This window comes from Chamaea fasciata, unplaced genomic scaffold, assembly GCF_029207755.1.
Source record: "Chamaea fasciata isolate MVZ Bird 193981 ecotype frontalis unplaced genomic scaffold, bChaFas1.0.hap1 SCAF_1, whole genome shotgun sequence".
NCBI classification, from domain to species: Eukaryota; Metazoa; Chordata; class Aves; order Passeriformes; family Sylviidae; genus Chamaea; species Chamaea fasciata.
This window is the reverse complement of record NW_027094086.1, coordinates 40,845,283-40,870,578: the sequence shown is the minus strand read 5'-3', so window position 1 is coordinate 40,870,578 and position 25,296 is coordinate 40,845,283. Positions and strand designations below refer to the sequence as shown.

Below are 25,296 nucleotides of genomic sequence, written 5' to 3'. Positions count from 1 at the left end.
TCACCCACAGCACAACAAATACGTCAGTCTCTCTGTTGTCTGGTGCACAAGCCTAGTTCTATATAAGTAACAGTAACATGCCACTATTCTATTGTTGGTAAAAAAGGTTATTTATCATTCTCACACAATACTGTAGTCCAGAAAATGGAGCCCTAGTCTGAGGGGAGAAAAGTGGAAACACAGGAAGCAGCAAGTGGATCAAGGTGTGGGCCACCCTTGGTTCTGGAGATCCTAGAGTTATGCACAGCTCTAGAACAGTCAATTTTTAAAATATGCACACCCAAAACTTCACACAAAATAGATATCTAACATATGCAGATTATCACATATAGATAATCCGAATACAAGCAGGAGATGCAGAACAACAAATGAAGATGCAAAAAGTATATTATCCAACATACAAATGACTCCCAAGATGATCCCAAGAGGGTAAGAAGGAACCATCAACATGAACAAAATATTCTGCCCACAAAAGATGACAGAAGTGCAGAATGCTGTGTTACCCTCTCTAGCTGTGGATTTAAAACTCAAGGGAAACAAAGGGAGATTGAGCATAACTCCAACAGGAGGATTACAAATGAAGAGCATGTGCTACAGGTTTAACTGTATTACTGTATTATAAAGAACTGCAATTTAACTCTTCATATCTATTTGCCTGCAAAGAACATTTTTCAGTTTGTGGAGATCATCCACGGAACGCATCCATGGAAGCAGGAGAATGGAAACCCTAATGATTTATTTTTCAGCCAGGATAAAAAGTGGAAAGAAAATGCTTATAAAACAAAAACTGCCAGCATTTAGCATGTATTGATAGCTATAGTTTTGCTGTTTTCTCTTTATGCTAAAATCATGTCTAGTCATGAATGCATGAAGAAAGTGACAGAAACCAATGCAGTGCCTTTGCTTCTCTCTAGCATGGAAGTATTTTGCAAAATATCCCAGCAAGGTATTTACACAGATTCCTTGCTTGCAGTAGAAAATGATAGAGCTTTAAAAAGGATCTGTAAGTCCCCACTGCTTCCCTGACAATTCTCTTCTAAGCCATACAGAATATGAAGGATGACAGAAAACTCTAGAAAGAAAATGTTACCATCATGCTGATAAGCACTGATAAATCAGTGTTGGATTCTTGCTTCCATACTGACCAGAAACATGGTGCAAGCCTTGTGGCTAAACAAGCCAACTTTTCTTGAAAAGAGTAACTCAACAAGTTGACAAGTACACTGGGAAGCCAGAGAAGAGAGACAGGCACTGATCAAGCCTGTCATCTAGATTTTACTGAAGCTGTTTTACTAAAACACCTCAACAAACACATGCCTTTAAAGCCTCATTGTTCCAGTTTACACTCCAATGTCCTTCTCAGAACAAGTTTATGGAAAACGTCGCATACATGATTCAAGTCTTGTCAAAGTAAGTAGCAGCTCATTAAAGTGAAGTTCAGTATATACACCTCTAAGAAGAACACAGACCACAATTCCCATATCTTTTATAATTGATAAGTAAATCACAAAGCCTTCAGTTTTATTCAATTACATGAATGATGGAAGGAGACACTCTTGAGGCCATATGGATAAATATTTAATGAGCTAAAACAGCTTTAATCAGAACACAGCACATTTTGATTACATTCCCTATTTGTTTTCAAACTGACAGGCAAGGATTTATTTTAAAAAGTAGTTTAGAGAAAAAAAAATGCAGGATTAAAAAAAAAAAAAAAAAAGAAAGAAAAAATAAGACAGACTTAAGTTGCCAGCACCTGAACAAGCAACAGAGTGCTTAGCCAAGCACAGCTGTTCAGGCTCACTGCAATGAAAACCGCTCTTTTCAAGTTTTTGGGAGGCAGCTGCTCAGTTTTTCCTGAATGACAGGGGATTAAAAATTTACATCTTTTGAAAAGACTGCACTGATCTTGGGTCTTCGTCCAGACCAAAGAAGATAACCCCCCCGAAGTTCCAATTCATCACACCCTTCCTCACAGTAACCACAATTATAACACTGCTCATCAGCCTACCTGGCCCAGCTTGAATCTTTCCTCTAACTGGCAATAAAATGAAGCTGCATCAATGAATTGCCGTAGGAAATGTGACTCACTGGTTGCTCACCACCCTTGCAGCTCTTACCTCCAAGTTCTCCTTATTTGTTTTGACCCAGATAGCTGCTCAGTTGAGGATTAAAAAAAAAAATAATAAAATTCAATACTTAGGAGAAAAACAAAACCATGGAAATGGTCTTTAGGATATAGCTCAAGTTTAGCTTCTGGGCTCTCCAGAGGAAACTTTCCACCCAAGTACTTAAAAAGTAGTGTTGGGACCAAAATGGCTTGCTTTGTGTCATGAATAACATGTCATCTTTCAACCTTTGCAAAAATTCAAAATTTACTGATAATATATACTTCTGAAATTCAAGAATAGCCTTTATTAAGAGATTACTGACCTAATTATGAAGCAACTGGTACCTGAATTCCCAAATAACTGAAAATACTTCCACAGAAACACAGAAATTCAAGCAAGCAGAAACCACAAAAAAACATTTTATTGCAACAATGTCCCCATCATCAAGTGAGATGGCAAAAATTAAATTTTAATTAATTTTGCGTTTCTACCTTTTTTATTTATGTAAATATAAATTCAAGAGTGTAAAATAAATCCACATATAAAACACAGAGGAAACATTCTCTTTCAGTGACTCCAAAAAAAACTTACATACTGAAGATTCATGACAAGTCATCCACTGTCCATTTTTCCAAGTATACAGGCAGGAAAGAATGCAGAAATTTATTCTCAAAAAGCATCCTGTATAAAGTCCTTGAAGTACTTAAGTAATATTTAGTAATCTCATTCTTGAGCTCATGGATGTAGATTCCAAGAAAAGAAGAGACAAACATCTCAAACTTCAGATTATTTAACCTCCATCTAAAATAACCCATTTAAAACAAGATTATGTTCAATTCTTATAGCTGAAGCATCACAATTACTTTATTAGTATCATTACTTTGGAAAACTATTTCTTATGAGGTTTTCCTGCTTTTAAAATAAAGTCAGAATATTTATTTCAAATACTTTAGCTTACTTATACGGTAAATATATTGCGGAAAGTAACTCCACATGCTGGTACAACAGGCCTTCATGAAATTCCATTTAAACATTACTATGATGTACCTTAAAAACAGGGACTACAGCATGAAATGCACCAAAAAGAGTCAGTGTCCTGGGATTGTGTCTGACCTTCCTTCTCAGATGCAACAAAATGCTAACGTAATTTAAAGTGAATATTGGACTGCTAGACCATAGGAATACTAGTTGGTTATAAATATTTGGAATAGGAACGTAACTGCTTTAGAAATATGTAATTATTTCGTTCGTTGTTTTACACAAAAAGAAGTGTCACGAGTGTTAGAAAATGTATCATGGGGGATATTTTAATGGGAATGTTTTTCATTGGGTCTAACAGGCATACATTTCCAATGATTATGGTTTTTAATACATATCATGCCAAATTCTTAATGAACTGTTTACCCTCATGGTTATATTACAACAGAATGAAGAAATTAAGATGGCAAAAGCAAAGTTAAGAATGAGAACTGCAAATAACTTCACAACTAGAAGAGGAAAAATCATTGAAGGATTTAAATCAGCACTATTGTGGGTCCCCACAGTTGCACTGCTACTCTTAGGTTTCCAAAAGATGCATATGATTTTATAAATATTTTTGTGCTAAGAGCCATGCTCAGAAAAAAAATATAGGCTGGCACAAGTCTACCTTCCTGGAGATGCATGTTAAGTATAAAATTCACTTACTAAAGTGCATTTGCTGAACAAATTCTAACTTCTACTATTATAGCTATCCCAATAAGCAATACAAACTAAACTTCGTTGAAATTCTACCTCTACTTAAAAGCAGTAAATATAGATGACTGTGAAATCTAAATTACAATCCTGAATTACCAAAATTTTTGACTCAATGCTGTGAGCTCTAGAAATAAACAAAATGTATTGTCCTATGCCTCCCATAAATGAGGAATTGCCTCTAGTTAGAAATACTGACAGTGTAGAATGGAGTTAAGTATAAGCAGAGCTGAAGTTAAGCATTGCTTTGCTTCCTATTCAATATGGTGTTTCTTTAAGGCTCTGAGAGAAGCTGCTAGTTGTTGCAAGATCTTTTGGCAAAAGATAAATGCAGAAGTAGCAGGGTCATCTGACATTTCAGAACTTGTATTTTCATATTTCACGAAAGCCAGCTCATTCAGTGTCTGTATACATTTATTGCACTTGTGTTGTTGGAATATATCTATACCAACATAGTAATAATGATTGCAACAAAGCCATAGTAAAATAAACTTTAAAAGGGTCTGATTTGGACATTAGAGGATAAGTGTCTGCATGTTTAAAATGTTTCCCTAATAGTAATAAATACAGACAAATTGCTCATCAATTCAGATGCACATGTTTAACCAATTATTTAGCATATATAAAATTTCACTCATTCTTTTATCAATACAAATCTGTTGGGGATCCAAAAAAGACTTACCATGCAAAATATTGATTAGTGCTGCATAATGGAATATATATTTCTATCAGAGTTAAAACAGCATTTTCAAAATTTAAAGAAAAATAGACTTTTAAAAAGGGATTCTACTGTCGAATGCAAGTCTTCCTTGTAGCAAAGACAAGATAGAGACAAGTTACCATTTATCGCTGTACTTCAGTCTTGATGAAAGACTAATAATAATTTGTCCACCTACTTCTTAATAAATGCTACATTTTTCAAGAATAAAGGAACTATCAGTAGGCATTATTTCTACTTAAAACAAGTTATTTTTCCCTGTAATAGGTCAAGTATGCTTTTAAAGATTCAGGTAATGGTAGACTCATAATTTTCTCTCTCAACAGATTTCGAGGAGGCTCTTCTGGCTTCAAGGCCTCACTGTGATCTTTTTCCTCCTCCTCTTTGTTATCATCTTCCATTTTTTCATCTTCTTCACTATCTGGAGGCTGAGGAATGAGCTGATTACCAACAAACACATAGGTGTTAATCCTGCGTCTACGACATCTCCTGCGTTTGCGTTTCGGAGGAGCCTTCTGAGCAATACCCTTGGCTTTCATCTCCTCGTTTATGAAGTTTCTAAGAGTGCGTCTGATATATATTCGAGCTAGGTCCTGGAGGTTCCTAACAGCACATGGAGCTAAAATGAAAGAAAAGTAAGTTATACTAAGTGAAATTTCCCTCTAGCAAAAACAAACCAACCCCAAACCAGCTGCAAGGCAGTGAGACTAACAATCAAAAACAATTCAATTGAAATTTTAGTAAATGATACAACACGCAAATGACACAGGGTTAGGTAGTATCACCTTGACAAACTCTGTGGCACAGTCCAGGAAACAAAGAGGTCTTTTGACAGATGTGCAAGAGAAGTAGAAAGCATGAGCAGATCACTAAAATGAATTTAAGAAATTATACAACAGTTACTGTCACTTTTTAACACCTGGCATGTCTTGGCACCTACTGCTACCACTGTTAAGATCCTGTTGCAGGAAAACAATTTCTAACCCCGTGCTACATTTGTTTAGGCAATTGCCTTTCTTCTGCTTCCTCCTCCTGCTCACTTCCTACTGAATCGAACTGATGAGGGAAGGATATGTCTAATTCACCAGTGACGAACCAGATAAGCCACCTGCACCTTTGCAGAAGAGGAATCAAAATTCCTCAAATCCTAAAGGGAGAAAAACCCAAACTAACAAGTAAGAAAAAAGTCAAAACTTTATTTTTCCCAATGACAGCCGAGTAATGACAAAATATTACTTGGCTGCTGACATCTGCCCTAGATGAGCTATGGATGGCTAATTCCAAGGAAAACAAAACCAAAAAAGCACACCAGCTAAGGTTGAGGCTTGTTCAACTTTCTAACTTGTCACACTCCTTCCTGTACAGAACACCATAAAATTAACAGGGACTACAGCAAGGAAGAAGTTACTGAAGAAACAATTTCAAAAATTACACTTCCAGAAAATCCATTCAGCTATAAAAGCTCTGGATGTAGTTTAAACAAGATCTATCTTTACATAAAACTACTTCAGTTGCAGACTAATTAATTTATCTGAGACAGAAAGGATATTAAGACTGACAAAACTGATTTCAGACCATGCCAAAGGGGTGCGGGTGGGAAAGAGTCCCATTTTTTTAGTGCAGAGTCAGCTCAAAATTCAAGAACAAAACCCTATCTAATTACTCAGAATACATTTATAAGTTCATGGAAACAAACCATGATTGCAGATTGTATGCCAATTATAACAAATGCAAGCATTTTTTAATGGGAGGAACAGGATGCAAAATTTTGGATATTTACTGTCCATGTATTTCCATTTGTCTACTTGCATCCTAACCAATAACTACATTGATAAAATGAACTTTTTAACACAACCTCTGTAGTTTTCTACAAAAAAAAAGGTTCTACTTGGACCATGGCTGACAGATATTTTACATATGAGAGTTATTTTAGTCTGTATATAACACTACATACATGTCAGAAAGCATTCAAGGGCTGTCCAAAGAATGGCACAGACTCTGTGATTACTTAGTAATGACATCTGCAACCTCTTACTAAAGTTTACAGAAGAAGCATATTCACTAGACTACTTTGAACTAAGATAAATTATTGGCCCTGTCGATTTGAAACAAAGAGAGAACATTACTGTAAAAGAGAAATTAGCTTAAAAATTTATTTACTGAACTTCAGCACACTCCTTTTTACACCTGCACACCTTCCATATACACCCAACACACCCACAAGAACACCTTTGCTTTATTTTTAAGTTTTTAAATAAAACCAGGTCCGCCTGAGCAGTGGAAAGAAGCCTATCTCACAGATCTCATTTTATAGTGCAACTTCAAGACTAACACATTTTTCTTTTAAATGTGAACAATACCACATTTGGTTATTTTTTCCTCTTCTCACTAAAAACTCACTTTGAAATTATAACATAGAAAACACCTTTCTTGTACTACCATTCAGCTCTGAATGCCCATGGTCTGCACTCCCCATTCTGAAAATTTAGGAATGTTGATAGAAAATCCTCTTTTGTTCTAGGGAATTAGACTGTATAAAATCATCATAAAGTTTGCCTAGCCACCTTTGTATTTCATTGTTACACATGACACAACCTATGCATTACAGATGGAAGAGAGGAAAAAAAAATTCTTGAATTAGTAAGTTAATTTCAGGAAATGACTTCTGAGGACTCAAAACAAGTATTAAAACAACAAAAAAACCCTATTTCTGCATAGAAATAGATTATGTAAAGGAAATGATCTTCTATATTGTGCATAAAAAATGTAAAAGTACCTATCATATAGCAAGCTCACACACTCGAAATTATTTGCCAGATCAGTAGTTATAGGCAACGCAAGCTGATAGGACATCCTGGACTCCTGAAGGGCTTATACCAGTTTCACAGTTAAAACATGCTTTAGGTTCTTTGTTGGGTTTACTTAATTTCCCACATGCTACCATAGCCCTGTGCTCTACTCCTAGCCCTGACAACTCTGACAGAAAATTTCAACTCTACGCTTTTCTTTGTCAGCTTTTTCTCCATACCTGTTATCATCCTATCTTACCATTTGGCAACAGGTGTACTTCCAAAGAATTTCTTAATACCTTTACTACCTCTGCTCAAAGCATTGCAGCTAGAAAGCCAATCCCTATGACCAATAGCAAAGAGCTAGGTATGACTACAGCCATTGCAGATAGACATAAAGCACACTTGGGCTTATTAATATTCTATAATACCACAGCCCCAGTTTAGACCTCTTCCTTCCAGTTGAGGGGGAAGAGAAAAAAAAAAATTCTCTGGTAGACCATGAGAAAATAAGCATTATGAGGGACCTAATATTGGCTGGCTACTTTATCTATACTGCTGTAATAGAGAAGCTGAACTTAAAAGGAAAAGACAGCTGGAAAAACAAGCTGGAAACATTCTATTACCTAAATTCAGAACATTAACTATGAAGCAACACAGACCATGCACCAGGAGCACAAAAACACATCAGTGAGCTACTGCTTTGCTAAATGGAATGTTTCTACAGCACAGCCTCTCAACATCCAGACCTCCAACATCAGGCACTGTAACATCCCTGCAAGCCAAAGGGAGGGAGCACAAACTTACGCAGTCCTACAGTGTCATGTTTGCCATTGTCATTTCTGTTTGGTTGCACTAGTGGAGCAAACGAAACAGCAAGGATATTCTTACTTTCCCATGTGTTCTGTCCTGTTCTCAAGATCTGTGTTAGCTGCAAAACAAAACCGAAATAAATTAGTGCTTACAATTTTGTCATATTCAATACTATTCCGATTGGTTTCAAATACACTGTTGCTTTGTTTTACTTCAAAATTAATTAATTATGGCTGCTTTATGAACGGGAAGGTCTTTGATAATCCTTGAAATATCACTTGGTCACTAGAGTACTGAATAAGGTAATGGGAAGAGTACTGAATACGGTACTCTTTGGTAATGGGAAGAGATGCAGATGGAAAAGTAAGGCCCTAAGGTAAGAACTAAGGCAAGTTTGTTTTTTCCTCATTTTTCCAAAAGATCAAAGAATAGACTGGAAGCAACCTCTGGAGTCCTACCCTCCTCCTTGAACAGGGCCAACTTCAACATTACATCAGAATCTTTTCCGATTAAGTGAAAGAAGATCTAGGACTGAGATTCCCCACCTGTCTAGGCAACCTGCTGTAGTGTTCAAGCATTCTTACTACGCAAAACTGTTTTCCTTATTTGCAGGCAGAAAGCTTCCTTGCTGCCAATTTGTAATGCTCTTTCAGTATGCTGTGCACCTGTGAGGAGAACTGGACTCCTGTCTACCAGGTAAATTCTCCATCCCTTCAGGAAGACAACAGGAATTAAACATACCCTTGGTGTTTTTCCACAAGCTAGATTATCTCAGATCTTGCAGCTGCTCTGCATACTTTGTACGCTCTAATCCCCTATCCATTTGTATATAAGGTAAAAGTAGTCACAGTTCTAATTTTTCTCTTAAACTGTGACTACTTTTAAGTTGGATTCCATCAATTTCAACTGACACTATCTTAGCTGAATAAATAATGAAATTATTTATGGAACAGAATCATACAGGCTATGCTTAAATCCCTTTGGTATTTTAAGAAAGCAGATAATGTGAGGATTCTTTTTTGAAAGCAAAGTAACTAGCATGCTTATCAACAAGCATTTTAGTAATTGTCTGTATTTAGGAGGACATCAACTTAAGTCACATGATGTGCCTTTCTCAATTTCCCTATTAGTAAAATGGGGAGAATAATACTTACCATTGAGAAGCCTTTTGAGGTCTAAGGATGAAAAGTGATAAAAGTGCCAAATATTATTAAAATAATATGCTCCTGTCTGAAAAGCATTAAATCTAACAAGGAAAAGCAACATCGAAAACTGCTGCGAATACAGATATATTTTTCCCTCATTTTTTTCCTCTCTTTCCAACGTCCCACTAATCACAGTTATTTTGTATTCTTTGAAATCAACTCTCCTGGTTTAGAGGTGGTTTCATTGTTTTGAAGTACTGACTGAAAATGTCTGGGTGGCAGCGAGATTTCAAAGCAGTTCTACTATAACACACCGGAAACAGTATGAAACAGACTTTGTTAAAAGCAGGATATTGATGCTTTCCTACAAATATAAGGGAAAAAAGGTCAAGACTTCATTAAAAAGATTAGTATCTGCTTAACTGCAACAATACACCAAATCAAGGCATCTTTAGTTGAACAATAACTTAGTCAAATATATATTCAAAAGCATTCTTTAAATTACGTATTTCTCATACTAGAAGATAAAAAGGGGAAATTGTCACTAAGTCACCTGATCTTCTATAGGCATTACTAAAATGCCTCCAACTTTCAATAAAATTTTCATGTAGTTTTCATGGTCTTTCTGGACTCCAGCTCCACAGTATATCCGGTCATACTGATGACTGTCTGAGGCTATTTCCAAACAATTACCAACCACAAAGGCAGGTTCACAGAATTCAAATCTAAGGGGAAGAAGACAAAAAAGAAAGAGGGGACACATTTCAAATTAAGATTTTCAAGAAAAGGCAGTCCAGATAAAGACAGAAAAATATATTTCAGATCTTCCCTTATATAATGAAGAATGATTAGCATACATAATTCAGAAGTTTGTATTATGACATTACTTTAGAAATAATTTATTTTTTTCTGCCACATCAGAGACCACTGAAGCAAAACTCTTAAGCAATTACAATTATGTATTATGCAAAACAGAGAAAGCTTCAAAACATCACCTTCCTAACTATAAGCAAGTAGATGCATCCAAAGAAATCTTAAGCCATATGGTACAAGTGCCACTAAAACAGTATGTTTATCAACAATGAGTGATATGCAGGCTGCTGAATAAACATTGAAAAGTTTCATTTCATAGTAGCTCCCCTACATTTTCTATCAGTTAGGGTCTTTTTAAAGACTCATTTTTCTCTACCTCCCAAATTTCCATCTTGAGCCCAATCCACTTTTCCCCAAAAAGGAATTCAATGGAAAAGTTTGACATTTTTTTGACCACACACGAAGAAAAAAAAAAAAAAAAGATTCATTATCTCAGAAACACCTAGTTTTCATCAGTAAATGGAAGTTACCCAACTGCATTTTAGTGGACCTAAGTTTATAACACAAGTTGCAAGGACTGTAAGTGTTCTCTGTCACTGCATAAAATACCAAAGGAAAAACGTACAGGGCAGTACTTTATTGCTAAAGCTGCATATGTTCTCCACAACACTGTTATTTTCTGACATTTTTTAAATCTCTAAAGCATGTTACTGCTTCAGCTGTTAACACCACAATAAAATTTACCATTTTGTAAAAAAATTCCTTGAGTGAATAACTGTGTATCTTCCCCAAGCGCTTTATATATAAGAAGAGAGGTTACAAAGTAGCTCACAGAAAAGAATTTATTGTCTTCTTTGAAAAAAATATTACATAAAACCTAACAGCCTCGTTGTTGCATGAAAAAGTCCATAAACTTCATCTGGCAGTATTAAAGTCCAGTGCACCTCAAACAGCATCCAGAAGGAATGAATTTTTCTAAGAACTTCAAATACATGTAGTCATTTTATGAACTTTATGGCTGACTGTCAATGGAAAGGTTTGGTTTTTTTTTTTTTTTGCTTGGCTAGCATTAGCAAATCCCAGTACAATACCTGACAACATTCAAATCAATATTTTTTCAGTTACAGTAAAGTTGGCAGCTTTCACTGCTTGGGGATGAAGCCTGTAAGGCTTGGCTGACTTTGTGATGTAGAGCGCTGACATTAACAAATCAGGAAATTGAAGTTCTAGCTGGAAATATATTTTTCCCTCCAAGATGGGATGCTTGATCTTGAAAATACTTCAATGCTTCTTTCTTTGACTAGTCAAGACAGACCCCAGAATCTCTTAACAACTAGTGGATGGCTTTCTCTCATGCACTTCTTGTGGTCACAATCCATGTTTTCTCTTCCAAATCCAGAGACGGGGGCAGGGGGGTTGGGGGAAGAAAGCTACAAATAACACTGGTCAATTGAAGAGAAAAAATGGAGGTGGAATCGGAGTGGGGATAAATTTCCTTGTTTCACAAAACTGAGAAAGTGAAGCTAGACCAGCCTGAATGGTGCCTGAAGTAATTTCAGATTAACACAGAAAGATCTAGAAATACATTAGATGAGGCTAAATGCTGGAAAGAAAATGAAATCCAAGACACTGATCAATCTGTCAAAGAAGTAAATCTCACTTCGTAAGCACTTGGGCAATCATTTTCTTTCCCACATGTTCTACATTCCACATATAGATCAACCAGGCAGTTTATGCCATAGTTTTCATTTCAGATTGCCTACAGTTTAAATCAAGCATTACCACATCAATTTAATTTGAAAGTTTTAGTAAAGTACTTTCGTGGGCTTAAAAAGTAAAAGGAGGAAGGGGGAGGTGTGGAGAGTGTGATGGATAACTGGCTAGCTGCAAAAGGTCACGCAGACATGAGAGAGTTTTGCTGAGCACACAGGAACTCTCATGAAAACCAGCAAGGCAGTAAGCTTCTATGTCCTTGAGCACAGCTGCTATACAATAACAAGACCTTGTAGCTGAAAGATAAGAGGGAGAAGCCTGGTTAAACTAAAACTTACTCAAACAATGTAACTACAAAAGAATGTAGAAAGAGGCGTAGCTGACTTTTAGTCTGAGCACCAATCCTAAGCTTAACTTTTGCAATATGTATGAGCTGATTATAGAAGATATAAATGTGTGTATGCTACCTGAAATAAACGAGATTTGCTGACCATGATAGCATGAGGCTCTTCTCCTGCGGCTCCGGTTAACCCAACATTTGGCGCCCGAACGGGCTTCTCCCCTACCCTCTTTAGAGCTGCATTGGGGTCGGGTCCTTTGGACGGCGGATTTACGCCCGGTGTGGTCACATCGGTGCGCCCTGCCGCTACGCGCTGCCGACGCCTGGAGGTTTGCAACGGTACCGGTGAGTATAGACAGGCAAGCAGCGTATGATCTCTTTACCGCTTTTCTTAGAAAGCGGGGATTTAAGGGGCTTGACTTAGATAAGGAGCTCCCCCCTCTTTTGAGCCATGCTACATCTTATGGCTCTTTTGCTAACCCCCATACTGTTCATGAATTAGCCGAATGGCGCAGGTATGGGGATAAGCTTTGGGAATTAGTGTTAGATGATGATAAGCTAGCGAAAAAGATGAGCAAGTTGTGGAGAACTGTGCATAATGAATTGCTTATGTGTCAGGCAGAGAAGAAAGCAGTCGATAATGCTCGTGAAATGCACGCTAGGAATAAGGCTTATGGGGATGACCCTTCCGCTCCAAACCCTCCGGTCTTTGCAACCGTTGACCTCCCGTCATCTGACTCTGTAGAGCCGGCCAGTACACCCACCGTTCAGCCCTCGCCACAGCCCTCTGCTCCACTAATGCCTTCACCCCCCACCCCCATGAATGCAGAGGCTAGGAATGCCCCTCCCTGTCCTGTTGCCACGGAGCCGTTCCCCGGAGCCTTATCGGACCTCGCGGAGGCTATGGCACGAGAAAGACGGGAGGTATGGGCGGCACTGGCAAATCAGGGCTGGCGGGAGGGAGATACGGATCTGGCCGCGGCAGCTCAGGAGCAGATGTCGTCCCCCCTCGCCCTCCCAGTTATCTTTCACAATAACCCGCAGGGAGGGCAACGGGCAGAGGTTACTAATTTAGACTGGAAACTTTTGTCACAACTACGATCTACCGTAGCGAGCTATGGGGTCACAAGCGAACCCGCTAAACAAATGTTAGAATTCCTTTTTAATACGAATCTCCTGTTGCCCGCAGATGTTAGAGGTCTTTCTCGTTTAATTTATACCCCACATCAAAGGTTACTGTTTGAAGCCCGATGGAGGGAAGAGGCGGCTGCAAGTGCCGCACTCCCTCGTCCCCAAGGAGACCCCTTACTCGGCATTACTGTTGACGAGCTTATGGGTCAAAGACTGCTTCATAGAGTAGAGGCTCAAGCTACCCTAGGTCCTGATAAATTGAGAGAGGCCATGGCGGTAGCTAAAAGAGCTATGGAGAAAATTAGACCTCCAGGAGGTGTTCCTCTTTATATGGGGATAAAACAGAGGAGAGAGGAGCCTCTTGGCCCCTTTGTGGACAAAATCATTGATGCTTTAAGTAAAGCAGGCATTGCTGAGCACATGCAAGATGCCCTAGTTAAACAATGTATCTTGCAGAATGGGAATGCTAATACTCGTTCCCTCATAGCTTCAGCCCCTGGGAATTGGAATGTTCAAGATTTGTTAGATAAAGCGGCAGCCATGCCTTCCGGCACTCAGGTATTTGTGGTAGAAGCGCTGCAAAAGATAGGTGAGGGGTTACAACAGCAGGCTCAGGCTTTTAGAGAACAAGCAGTATCAGCTCAGACTCAGGTTTTAGCTGCCCTCGCACCCCTCCAAGCGGCGACAGCGCGTCAAAGCCCCAATACCGGTGGGAGGATGAAGTGTTTTCGCTGCGGAAAGCCGGGACACATCCGCCGCGAATGTAGCGCCACGGGCGTATGGTGCGGCAAGTGCCGATCCAATACCCACAACAGCACCGCTTGCCGATCTGGATCGGGAAACTCCAAGACCAGCGCGAAACTGGGCCGCGCCGGGACACAAATAGTTCCAGCCACACCATCGATGGGCAACTCTTGCCAGCAACCTCCGGCAGCCTCGGATTGGACCTGGCAGCAGCAGTAAATGTTACCCTATATAACAGCAGTCCACATGTGATTTCTACCGGAATTTTTGGACCTATTCTCATTAATGGACAACCCACAGGAGAACTCATTTTAGGTCGATCGTCTGGGTCTGTTTTGGGCCTACTGGTAGAACCTGGAGTTATCGACGCTGATGCTGAAAGAGAGATTTTTGTTATAGCTCATACACCTTTCCCGCCGGTGAACATTCCAAAAGGCCAACGGATCGCTCAGTTCATACCTCTACCGCAATTAACTATGAGCATACCACCACGATCTGATGAGCCGCGCGGAACAAAATGCCTTGGCTCCTCAGGAGGTATCACTCTTCCTGTCATAGACTTATCTACAAGACCCAAAAGGATTTGCTGTTTATGTTACCAAGGACAGACGATCATTTTGCATAAGGCATTGTTGGACACAGGGGCGGATACATGTATTATTGATACGGCTAAATACCCAAAGACGTGGCCGCTTTTACCGGCTAATACCACAGTTTCTGGCATTGGTGGCATTAAGCTTGCACAACGATCTCCCATTCTTGCTGTAGAGATCGACGGCAAACAAGCTAAAGCAGTGTTTTCGCTGACACCCCTGCCATCGGAGGTCGATTGCATCCTGGGAAGGGATGTTCTGACACAACTGGGATACGTACTTACCGATCGCCCTTTATTGTGATGGCCATTGCTTGGACATTCCCTCTACCATTGACCTGGACTTCTGATGACCCCGTGGTAGTTAAGCAGTGGCCGTTAAAAAGAGAAAATCTTGAGCAGGCACACCGCCTAGTTGCAGAACAACTACAGCTTAAACATCTTCGCCCATCAACTAGCCCATGGAACACGCCTATTTTTGTTATAAAGAAAAAATCAGGAAGTTATCGTCTGCTACAGGACTTGCGAGCAGTCAATCAGCAGATGGAGCCAATGGGAGCTCTACAACCAGGGCTCCCTAATCCAGCTATGCTACCACAGGATTGGCCTATTCTTGTTATAGATTTGAAGGATTGCTTTTTTACAATACCCCTACATCCAAAGGACACTAAGAGGTTTGCATTTACCTTGCCTTCCCTTAATAGGGGTGAACCTGATAAGCGCTTTGAATGGACAGTTTTGCCGCAAGGAATGAAGAACTCGCCTACCCTATGTCAGCTATATGTTGACACGGCCCTGCAACCTGTTAGACAAGCGATGCCTGATACAATTATTTACCATTACATGGATGATATTTTGTTTGCCCAAAGCTCGCCTTTTACAGTCATACAGGTACAATCCATCATTGCCATGTTGAGAAATTATGGCCTTATGGTTTCTGATGAAAAAATTCAAACTCATGCACCATGGAAGTATTTGGGATGGACAATTACAGAGAGACAAATACGCCCGCAAAAACTTACCATCCAGGCTCCACCGTCCACTTTGCATGAAGCACAAAAACTATTGGGAGACCTTCAATGGCTTAAGCCTGTAGTTGGCATTCCTAACATCCTTCTAGAAGCGTTGCGCCCCCTCTTAAAAGGCACGGACCCCTGTGCTCCGGTTGTACTTTCTGCAGATCAAATCAGTGCCCTTCAAAGTATTTTGTGGTGTGTTGCCAATGGCTTTGTCACCAGATACGATCCATCCCTTTCTGTTTCACTGACTATTTGGAATAACAAAGATCACCTTCTAGGAGCCATTACGCAGAAAAAGAAAACGGGGGAGAGACCAGGAAATATGGAGGACTTGGGGGTCCTGGAATGGATTAGCCCTCCCTTACAGCAAAGAAAAACAATTACACAAAAAATTGAAAAACTTGCCTTGCTAATTATGAAAGGCCGATTACGCACAATAGAGCTAAGTGGCAAGGAACCTAGTGTGATACATCTACCTATGGAAAAAGCGTCCCTGGACTGGTTTCTGCTTAACTCCGCAGAATTGGCAGAGGCATTACTACAAGCACCGAGTTTTGTTACAACAGGCCCTCTTAAACCGAAATTATTGCACTGGCTAGGAGAATGGCAATTAATTACTAAACCTTTGAGAGAAGACCAACCTATTCCACACGCAATTACAGTTTTTACTGATGCAGGAAAGCGCTCCCGCCGAGCAGCAGCTACTTGGAACAAGGCAGGCCAGTAGCATCATCATGTGATTCCAGCAAGCCCACAGGACAATCTCCAGACGTTAGAACTATTGGCAGTTATATGGGCTTTTCAAACCTTCCAAGAACCTGTTAATGTAGTTTCTGACTCACTTTATGTAGTGGGAGTTGTCTCCAGAATTGAAGACGCAAGTCTCAAAGAAGTTAACAACCCCCGACTGAGTGAACTTTTCATGCAACTTCAGCGCACATTACAGGCTGGTTAAAACATTTGATACAAGTAGTGCTTGTGATTTTGCTTGTAATTGTTGTTTTGCTTTTAGTTTTGCCTTGTGTGTTGCAATGTTTGCAGCGTATGGTATTGTCAATGTTTGATAATTTTAAGATGACAATGATAGCAGTAAAAGAAAACGGGGGAAGTGTGGAGAGTGTGATGGATAACTGGCTAGCTGCAAAAGGTCACGCAGACATGAGAGAGTTTTGCTGAGCACACAGGAACTCTCATGAAAACCAGCAAGGCAGTAAGCTTCTATGTCCTTGAGCACAGCTGCTATACAATAACAAGACCTTGTAGCTGAAAGATAAGAGGGAGAAGCCTGGTTAAACTAAAACTTACTCAAACAATGTAACTACAAAAGAATGTAGAAAGAGGCGTAGCTGACTTTTAGTCTGAGCACCAATCCTAAGCTTAACTTTTGCAATATGTATGAGCTGATTATAGAAGATATAAATGTGTGTATGCTACCTGAAATAAACGAGATTTGCTGACCATGATAGCATGAGGCTCTTCTCCTGCGGCTCCGGTTAACCCAACAGGGAGGAGGCAGGGAGAGAATGAATATGGTACTTTTCCAAAATGCAGTTTTAAATCTTGACAGAGCCCCTGGTTAGATTCAGAAAAATGAAGATGGCCTCCCTGCCTGCCTGCCCCCACAGCTTTCACAACTTCTCATCTTCTCCAAATGCGCCTCTAAAACCTACCAAATTTATTACCAGACAATCCCGTTTCCTGTACTAGAAACTACCCTAAAAACTCATGAATACAGTAGTCACACCCTCTTAAAACAAGGAGGAACACCAAACTGTCTAAGGAATACAAGACACAACAAAACCCCATGAAACATTCCCCAGACACAAAATACTCTATGCATGAGCTGAGGACAAAAATCCACTGTAGTCTTTACTAATATAGTAAAAGCTGAAGTTAATTTATCATTTAGCTCTGTAGCTTGCAACCAGAAGGGAACAAAGTGCAAAGACACAAAAGCAAATTCTTAATACACTTGTAAGAATAAGATGGGTTAAAGCACTAGAGACCAACTCTGTCTATAGGTACTTTAAATTGTCTGGACTGTGCTCCCTCCAGCAGAGTTTTGTGAAGACGTGACCAAAACAGCTGTTCATTTATTATTCCATTTACTTCAAAAAATACCTTCTTCCCCCACATAGTTTTTCAGCTAGGTTCAACCCAGTCATTCAACACATAGTCTTCCTGACAGACTCATTCCCCACAGCAAAACTAAACACTTTACAGACTAGGTTACATGCAATTTCTGAAGACACCTCTTTAATCCATGTCAGATGAAAAACGAGGTCTAATCAGCTCATCTGGCCATGCCACACTCACCCCCAGCTGGCCTGAATTAACGTGCTAGCTGCTGGTGTGCTGCTAGTTCATGAACTGCCACATGTAGTTCCCTCTTATGCAGAAAGGCAGAAGTAGGTAGAAGAAATGGGAAGAAAAGGTGATAAACTGTGTCTGGTAACAGCAACATGCCTGTTTAAAAGCCAATCCTTCTTCATTTGGGCTTCTCAGGAAATTATTCAGAAATAACTGCTTCATGTGTTAGGGTATGAACAGTGATTCATAGCAAATATACTTGAAATACAAGAAAAGCATACTGCTTTCCTCCTTAGTAGAGCGCCATGGACTTTTTGTGGACTAGTTAAGTTGTAGAACAGTGAATCTTGCTCCTTCACACTCCCATGAAACATGGATCTCATTAGTTAAGTGACAAGACTCTTTCCCAGATCTATGAATCTTAAGATGATTTCCATTATGCACACACCTCTGAATCAGAAAGAGCTGATAAAGGCATGCACCATTTTCTTGCATTTATCCAATCTAGTAATATGAGATGACCTTTAAACACAGACTAAAGTATAATTCTAAAAATTCTTTCAGCTAACTTTCCTAAGTAATTTTCAAAAAAAAGTAAAGTTTAGATTGGTTTTACTCAAGTATATGAGACACCATCAATTGATCAGGAAATTATTTAAAACTTAAATACAAAGGTTCTGCAAATACAAAGAAGTATTCAATATTAAGAATACCAGGCATCACAAACATGTTAGGAAAGTAGTATTAACCATATTAGGTCAAGTTCCATTTTAAAACAATCAAACCCCAATTCTTTTAGTACTAATTGTCCTTACATCCAAAAGACTTTCTTTTATTCCTGTTGCATCTGGGGTATCAAAACAGACCAGATATTACACTTCATTTTGTGTTATGCGGAGCTACCTTTTATTAATATTGATGAAAATAAAGTTGTTTATTGCTTTAACATGCAGTATCGACAAACATGTAATATAACTATCAAAAATAACTAATATTTCACTTAAATATTTTGTTTATTTCCAAACTGAAATGGAACTAAGAATTGCCAAGTGTTCTTTAAAGTTTGTTCACCTCTACCATGTGACAAGGGTGGCTTTACAGAGCATCATATTGATAACATGAAAAAATCCTATTTCACACATCAGATAAAAAGAAGGGAAGAAAGTGCTTGAACTGTCTGGAAAAGTTTAGTCACTTCAGGTTCTTCAGTTGAATCTGCTATCTTGATTACAAGAGAACCAACAGCCAAGAACACAGAAATTAAGAGTTCCCATTACAGATAACATGGCAATAGAAAATCTCTGTTTAAACAAACACTTGCCACAGAATAAATTTAAGCACACACAAATCACATGTAGCAACGGCCCAGGATAACCAAGCAGTTTCAAGCATGTAAGACTTTTGCATGGGATGGGCATTTCAAAGTTGTACTCAGCATGGCCGATGTGCTTTTCTTCCAGCTAAATTAAGAAAAAAAACAACCTGTAGAATTTAAAGTGAGTTTTTGTCTTTGCTGTAGAAACTTAAGAAAATTATCAAGTAATAGATTGTAACTGCCCATGTTCTTAAGTTAGATTCCCTATAGATAGCATCATAGCAAAGTATCACTACTGTAATAAAATATACAACCATTTAAAACATTTACAGTAAAGACCTAAGGTTAAGTTTGTTGCTCTTGTATCCATATCCACCAATCTAGCATATGTGTCATAGCAAAATACTAATTAAAGAAGCAGGAGAATATAGCACTAACCCACCCTAGTAGCCGGGATTTTTTACAATTGGTCCTAGTTTGATACCCACACATGAACCCTATACCTTTAATTACTTCTAGCTCTGAATATCTACAGGTCACTTGTTGGGCTAAGCTCCCCTACCTATACAACCTCCATGTATGCAGGATGTTATGCTGATGTATTGTGAATATGAAACTAGGTGCAAAGAGGTATGAATTGTCTCCTTTTTTGTTATTTTAAGTGGCAAATAGAATTGATTTTTTTTCTAAAAAAAGAACAAGGTCAATAAAATTAGAGAAAAATATCAAGTAATTTGAAGGAAAAAAAAGCCCTGACAGCATCCACAGATTTGCATCTGAAGGAAACAGTAAAACATGTTATAAGATTTAAAAAGGCAATACTGGCAAAACACTTAAAACTGTTTTTGCTAAGAGAAGAATTATTTAGTTCTTAAAACCAGCACCACTGTAGCTACATTTTACACCTCTCAACTACTACATTCACATCAAAACATCATCTGACAGTACACTTCTGTCTATCCCCATAATTACTAACCACACTCCCATCTCTCAGCTTACTGTTCACAGCCATAAAGAAAGAAAATCCATGTCAGCATGAATTTAGTATGCTTTTTTCCTATCCACACATATTTCCTTTAGTTGGTCAACTCAAAGCTCTAAAAAGCCTGAATTTATGTTCATTACCATCAAACTGTTTTAAGCACTTCCCTTTCAATTGGAAATTTATTTAAATTTATTTAAATTTGGGGCACAAAGGACTACCGTTCAACTTTAATAATGCAAAAGAAAAGGTTGGCAAGTTGTTAACATTTGTCATGTGAACTACAGTGACACGACATTAGAAGAAAGAATTAAGAATTTCACACAAGTCTGGGGGGGGGGGGGGGTGGGAAGAAAACCCAAAACACAACATATCTTAATAAATATTTCAAAACAGAAGAGTAAATCCAGCATAAGAACTCATAGAATTAGCTTTATATCAAACTACCCTTAAACCATCAAATACATTAATAACCAGACACTGAAATGAATCTGCAAAATGTGTAGAGTCTGAAAATATGTGATAAAACATTAAACATTTCCTTACTGTGATGAGGAAGTAACACTTACTTTTGTCCTATACTAATGTACTTTCGTCCTAGTTCTAATATACTGCTGGCCATACTTTCTAAAAATGGACTCTTCAGGATTGTGGAAGAAGAGAGGAAAGAAGGAAACAAAACCCGCACCAGTTCTGGGACATTTGCTGGTGAAGAGAAACAAACTCCAAAAGTGGTAAAATGAGTTCCCACGCTGTCTTAAAAACAGACTGAAAAGCTACACATCATTTAATCTAGAATGGTGTGGCTTCTTTGTGCAGTTGCATTAAGAATACAATCTCAGAGCTTCCATTATATCACAAGAGAATTTCCTAAATCAATAATCTTACTCCAAGCATTCCTAGAACCTAGTGTTTAAACACTAATGTATTCACTGAAAGAAACTTTGAAGAAGTTTTCAAATCATTAAATAGATTTTTCAGGTTTTAAGACCTTTCTGCTTTGAAAACAACAGATGAAGGTGAATATTCATACAGCTTTATGTCATGTAACATGCCACAAGAACATGCAACAGATTAATGAAATAATTTTTGATTTCTATGACTCATTAGTGTCTCTCATTTCACTTGACTGTGAAAGTGCTTTAGAGTTAACGCCAGTCAGATATAAAGGTAAACAATTTTTAGAGTCTTAATTCTTTTCCTATGAAGTAGGGCTGTATCAGGGCAAGATGGCAAGCTCTTTCCACCTTTTCTCCAGTTCTTTCTCCATTGTTCATTTCATCACATTTAATTATTTTTCCAAGCTCTCTGAACTACTCTTTGGTTCCTTTATAAATGCATATTTATGTATTTCTAGCATGCTTTGCTGAAAAGTTACACACTTTTCACCTACTAGTACTGTTGATACCTTTTGCATATATACTAGAAATACTAGAAAACAAATTAAAATATTAAATTTTTGAAAAGCTCTCACTGAAGACTTCATTTAAAGTCCCTTACATCCAACTACCAACAGTAATTTTTTAATCAGCATTACAGTAATAACCAAAAATGATGCTGGCAAAATTTCTTTTCAACACTTCTGTCACTACAGTCCTGAACATTTTTTCAGCTTCCAGGCAATGCTATAGGGATGGTGGGAAATCTGTATCTCTACCTTACTTGTAACCTGTCATTTTTCCATCTCTGAATAAAACTGTCTTGCTTCTTAGCTATCTTGTCCATGATTTTTGATATTCTCATCCGTTTCATTGGGTGGACCAAAGCACATTATTCAATCACTTCTGAAGAAAAAGCCAAACACCGGCTCTTAAAAATACTTATGATTCATGACACTCTTCCTTCAACATGGATTTACAAAATTTAACCTGAATAATATAACTTCATTACATTATATCTAAACTTTAGTAGTAAAAATAAAAGTAATACTGAAGGAATACATTTTAGCAATTCCACAGAGAATCTTAAGAAAAATGAACGGACATAGGGAAGCAAGAAAAAATTTGTCATTTCAGTTTACTGTCAAGGTCCTACGATACCCATGGAAAATGTCAAGAGAAAGATTTGTCTGTTACCAAAAACTAGAGAAGTATTTTCTTACTATTTTTAGTGAAGCAGAAAATGATTTTATAGGTTGCAAGTTGTATTTTCTACTGCGGATTTTTGTGAAACAATAGCTTTTATGGGAGCCATACACCAAGTATTGTCATCGCTTGTAGACATAAAAGATTTCCAAAGGCAGTGTCCACCACGGGATTTTTTTTTTAAAGGTATTTTATTTGTTGATCTATGGGCAAGAATATCTATTTTTGTTACTATCAAATACTTAGAAAATGCAGGTTTAGCTCCTCCCCAGGTATGAGTAGATTTAATTGTCTTTGGAACCTTCTGGTTTACAAGGTAAAGAATGAAGTAGTATTTCCCTCATACCTCTAAATAAAAAAAAAAGGCTATGCTTCAAACCCGTTTTTCTTCCCTTTTTGTTTAACATAACCTCTGGCATCAAGATTCCCACTGCCTGTGTTGCTCTGATTAGATTAAATCTCAACAAGAATTCACTCACCACTGAGTAAGCACTATTTACACTACCTGGAATTAAGTTATCAGTAAGATTTAAACTGAGAAAGCCATCAGTAAGTTTTGGAGACAGCTTGCTTTTCCTGCTTAGATATTTACTGCAATCGCTAGCCAGCTGACCAGAAAGGAGCTCTATTTTCCTTTGTGTGTACACCAGGGACTCGCCTTTCAAATCTAATTAAATCTAAAAAGTGAGCCTTATAGTCCTACCAGTAGCCTTACATTTCAATGAAGAAAAATACTCTGCTGGAAGATGTTCTTTACTGTTCTATAATGCCAACACAATCTACTACACAACTTCAGGAAGAAGTTCCACCCATAACAGTTATCCCAGAATTAGTACTAGGGTTCTTGTCACTTACCATTGAAGTGGATTCTTTTGATCCTGAGAAGGGTTGGTGATTTTCTTTCACAGCAGGGACTTCACCAGCTTACCCAGGTTTGGGTTTTGATAGGGTGCTAGAAGATGGGCAACCTAGCCTTGCCCTGTGGCTCTCTCTCCAAGCTGGATATTCTAGGTCTAGAAGTTGAATGGGAGCAGAAAAGACAACACATTCCCCTTCAATAAACAGGTGAAGCGGGGCCTGGTATTTGAACACACGTGTTTTAGATAGAGCCTTCTTAAGGAACGATTCTTTTCCCCTTAATTGGCATGCATTCTCTGAAGGTTTCAAGAATGAAAGAGAGCCTTACATATATCTCAGACCCAAATAATTTAGTCTATACCTAAAATCTTTGTACCTCAACCGTCATGACACTTTCAGATGTTTTCAAGAAAGAACTTCTCCTTTGCTTTTACTGGCAAACATACATCAAGTAAATCAAGGCAGCATTTGATCTTTCAGAATGCACAACTCCACCTCCATTTAGAGGAAAACTGTTTTTATAGATTGGTGGGATATGGATACAGATACAAGTAATTACTGAAATTATTTGGAACAGGTATCTGAGAGATCTTCTTCTAATGAACAGTTCCAGAGGCAAAAACTGAGATAAGACCAGCTATCAGATAGAGAAGCCTGCCTTTAGGCTGACAGAGAGTATCAAATCCTTCTGGACATGCTAATTTTATATACTGTCGGGTCTCTGGTGAAGTACCTTACCTGAATCATAGAAAAGTAAACTTTCAAATGTACTTCAAGAACATTACTATCACGAATCAAAAAAAGCAAGTTAAACTGTATCACACAGCACTGCAACATTCACCCATCCAAAGGGCATCAAAACAATATTCCATCTTGTTTTATTAAGCAAGAACCCACCTAAACCATCATGACCCAACTCCACACAAAAGTCAGATGCAAAACCAATGGCCTATTACTCCAAGCAAAGGAAAAAAGTTACAAAGTGTTTATTTATGATCCATGCTGAAGTTCTCCAAGTACCTACCCATAATTTTCAAGTCACGGTTTTTGCTTCAAAAGCAGAATGCTTAGAACATTCAGATCAGACTGCAGAACTTAATACACTAAAGAAAGAATAGAGGGAAGTGGCAAAGCAAAGCTTAACTGAATTTCCCATTTATATAACTCCATTATTGCCAGGAACACACATCTTGGTCCCTGTGCTCCTTATGTCCCCTGGGCACCTTGTTAGAGGCTGCTGATAAAGTGAAAGTTATTTTTCATACACACATTCACTAAGACAATTAACATCGTTCATACCAGTCTGCCATGCAATTTATTTTCAAACAGTGAGGACTCCTGCTTGGAGTACACCAGTGCTCAGCAACAGACAGATACCACACATCTCCTCCCTGGGTGGTCTTTCAGCCAAATACTAAGCAGACCAAAGCAGTAGTTAAGTTCAGATGCTGCAGTCCTGTAACTCTGGGTAAAAATCTTTTCACTTATAAATGAAGAAGCAGGAAGAAGTTACTGAAACAAGAAGCAAAACCAGACTTACTGAGTCAGAGAACATTATTTTGAGAGTCAGCTTAAAATTCAAGCTATGATTTTAATATTTACAGTAAAAACAAATACAAAAGAACCCTACCACAGAAAAAAACCCACACATCATCTTCATTAACTACATTAAAATACAGACTATTAACAAAGAAAGCAGTCAGCCAGAATCAGCTATGCAGACAACTTGGAAATTCCCCCCGAACCACAAAATCCAACCAGGCAACCATTAATGCATCAGCTGCACTGCAGCTAATACAAGCAAATTTGTATCAAAAAGCACTTTCACAAAAGCATAATTTTTGTTACATTGGTGAAGAGAGTTGCATTTCCTTGGAATACATATAACACTGACATTTGCTTACATCATGCTGAACAGTTTTGTTTTGTTTGTCTCAAGTTCTTGCATGTTTTAAAGTGTAACCAACCCCCCCAGTGTTATGTTATTCATTTACTAAACTATCCTAATCAAATTTTGTTTCAATAATGACAAAACTTCATTACTACCCAAATTTCCTTTCACTTCTACACGTGAACTTATCACCT

The 25,296-nt window shown here is 38.2% G+C and overlaps 1 protein-coding gene across 3 annotated transcripts in view; it reads right to left on the bottom strand.

Annotated features, from left to right (window-relative positions):
• Window positions 1-2,500: 2,500 nt before the first annotated feature.
• Window positions 2,501-25,296, bottom strand: part of PCMTD1 (protein-L-isoaspartate (D-aspartate) O-methyltransferase domain containing 1) — a 46,961-nt gene continuing 24,165 nt past the window's right edge. For all 3 annotated transcript variants that reach the window (XM_066181479.1, XM_066181498.1, XM_066181488.1), the window contains exons 4-6: window positions 9,864-10,035; window positions 8,160-8,283; window positions 2,501-5,182 (exon numbers count right to left, since the gene is read on the bottom strand). In XM_066181479.1, coding sequence (XP_066037576.1) covers window positions 4,812-5,182; window positions 8,160-8,283; window positions 9,864-10,035 — 667 coding nt within the window. In that variant the 3' untranslated portion in view covers window positions 2,501-4,811. The remainder of the gene's footprint in view (window positions 5,183-8,159; window positions 8,284-9,863; window positions 10,036-25,296) is intronic.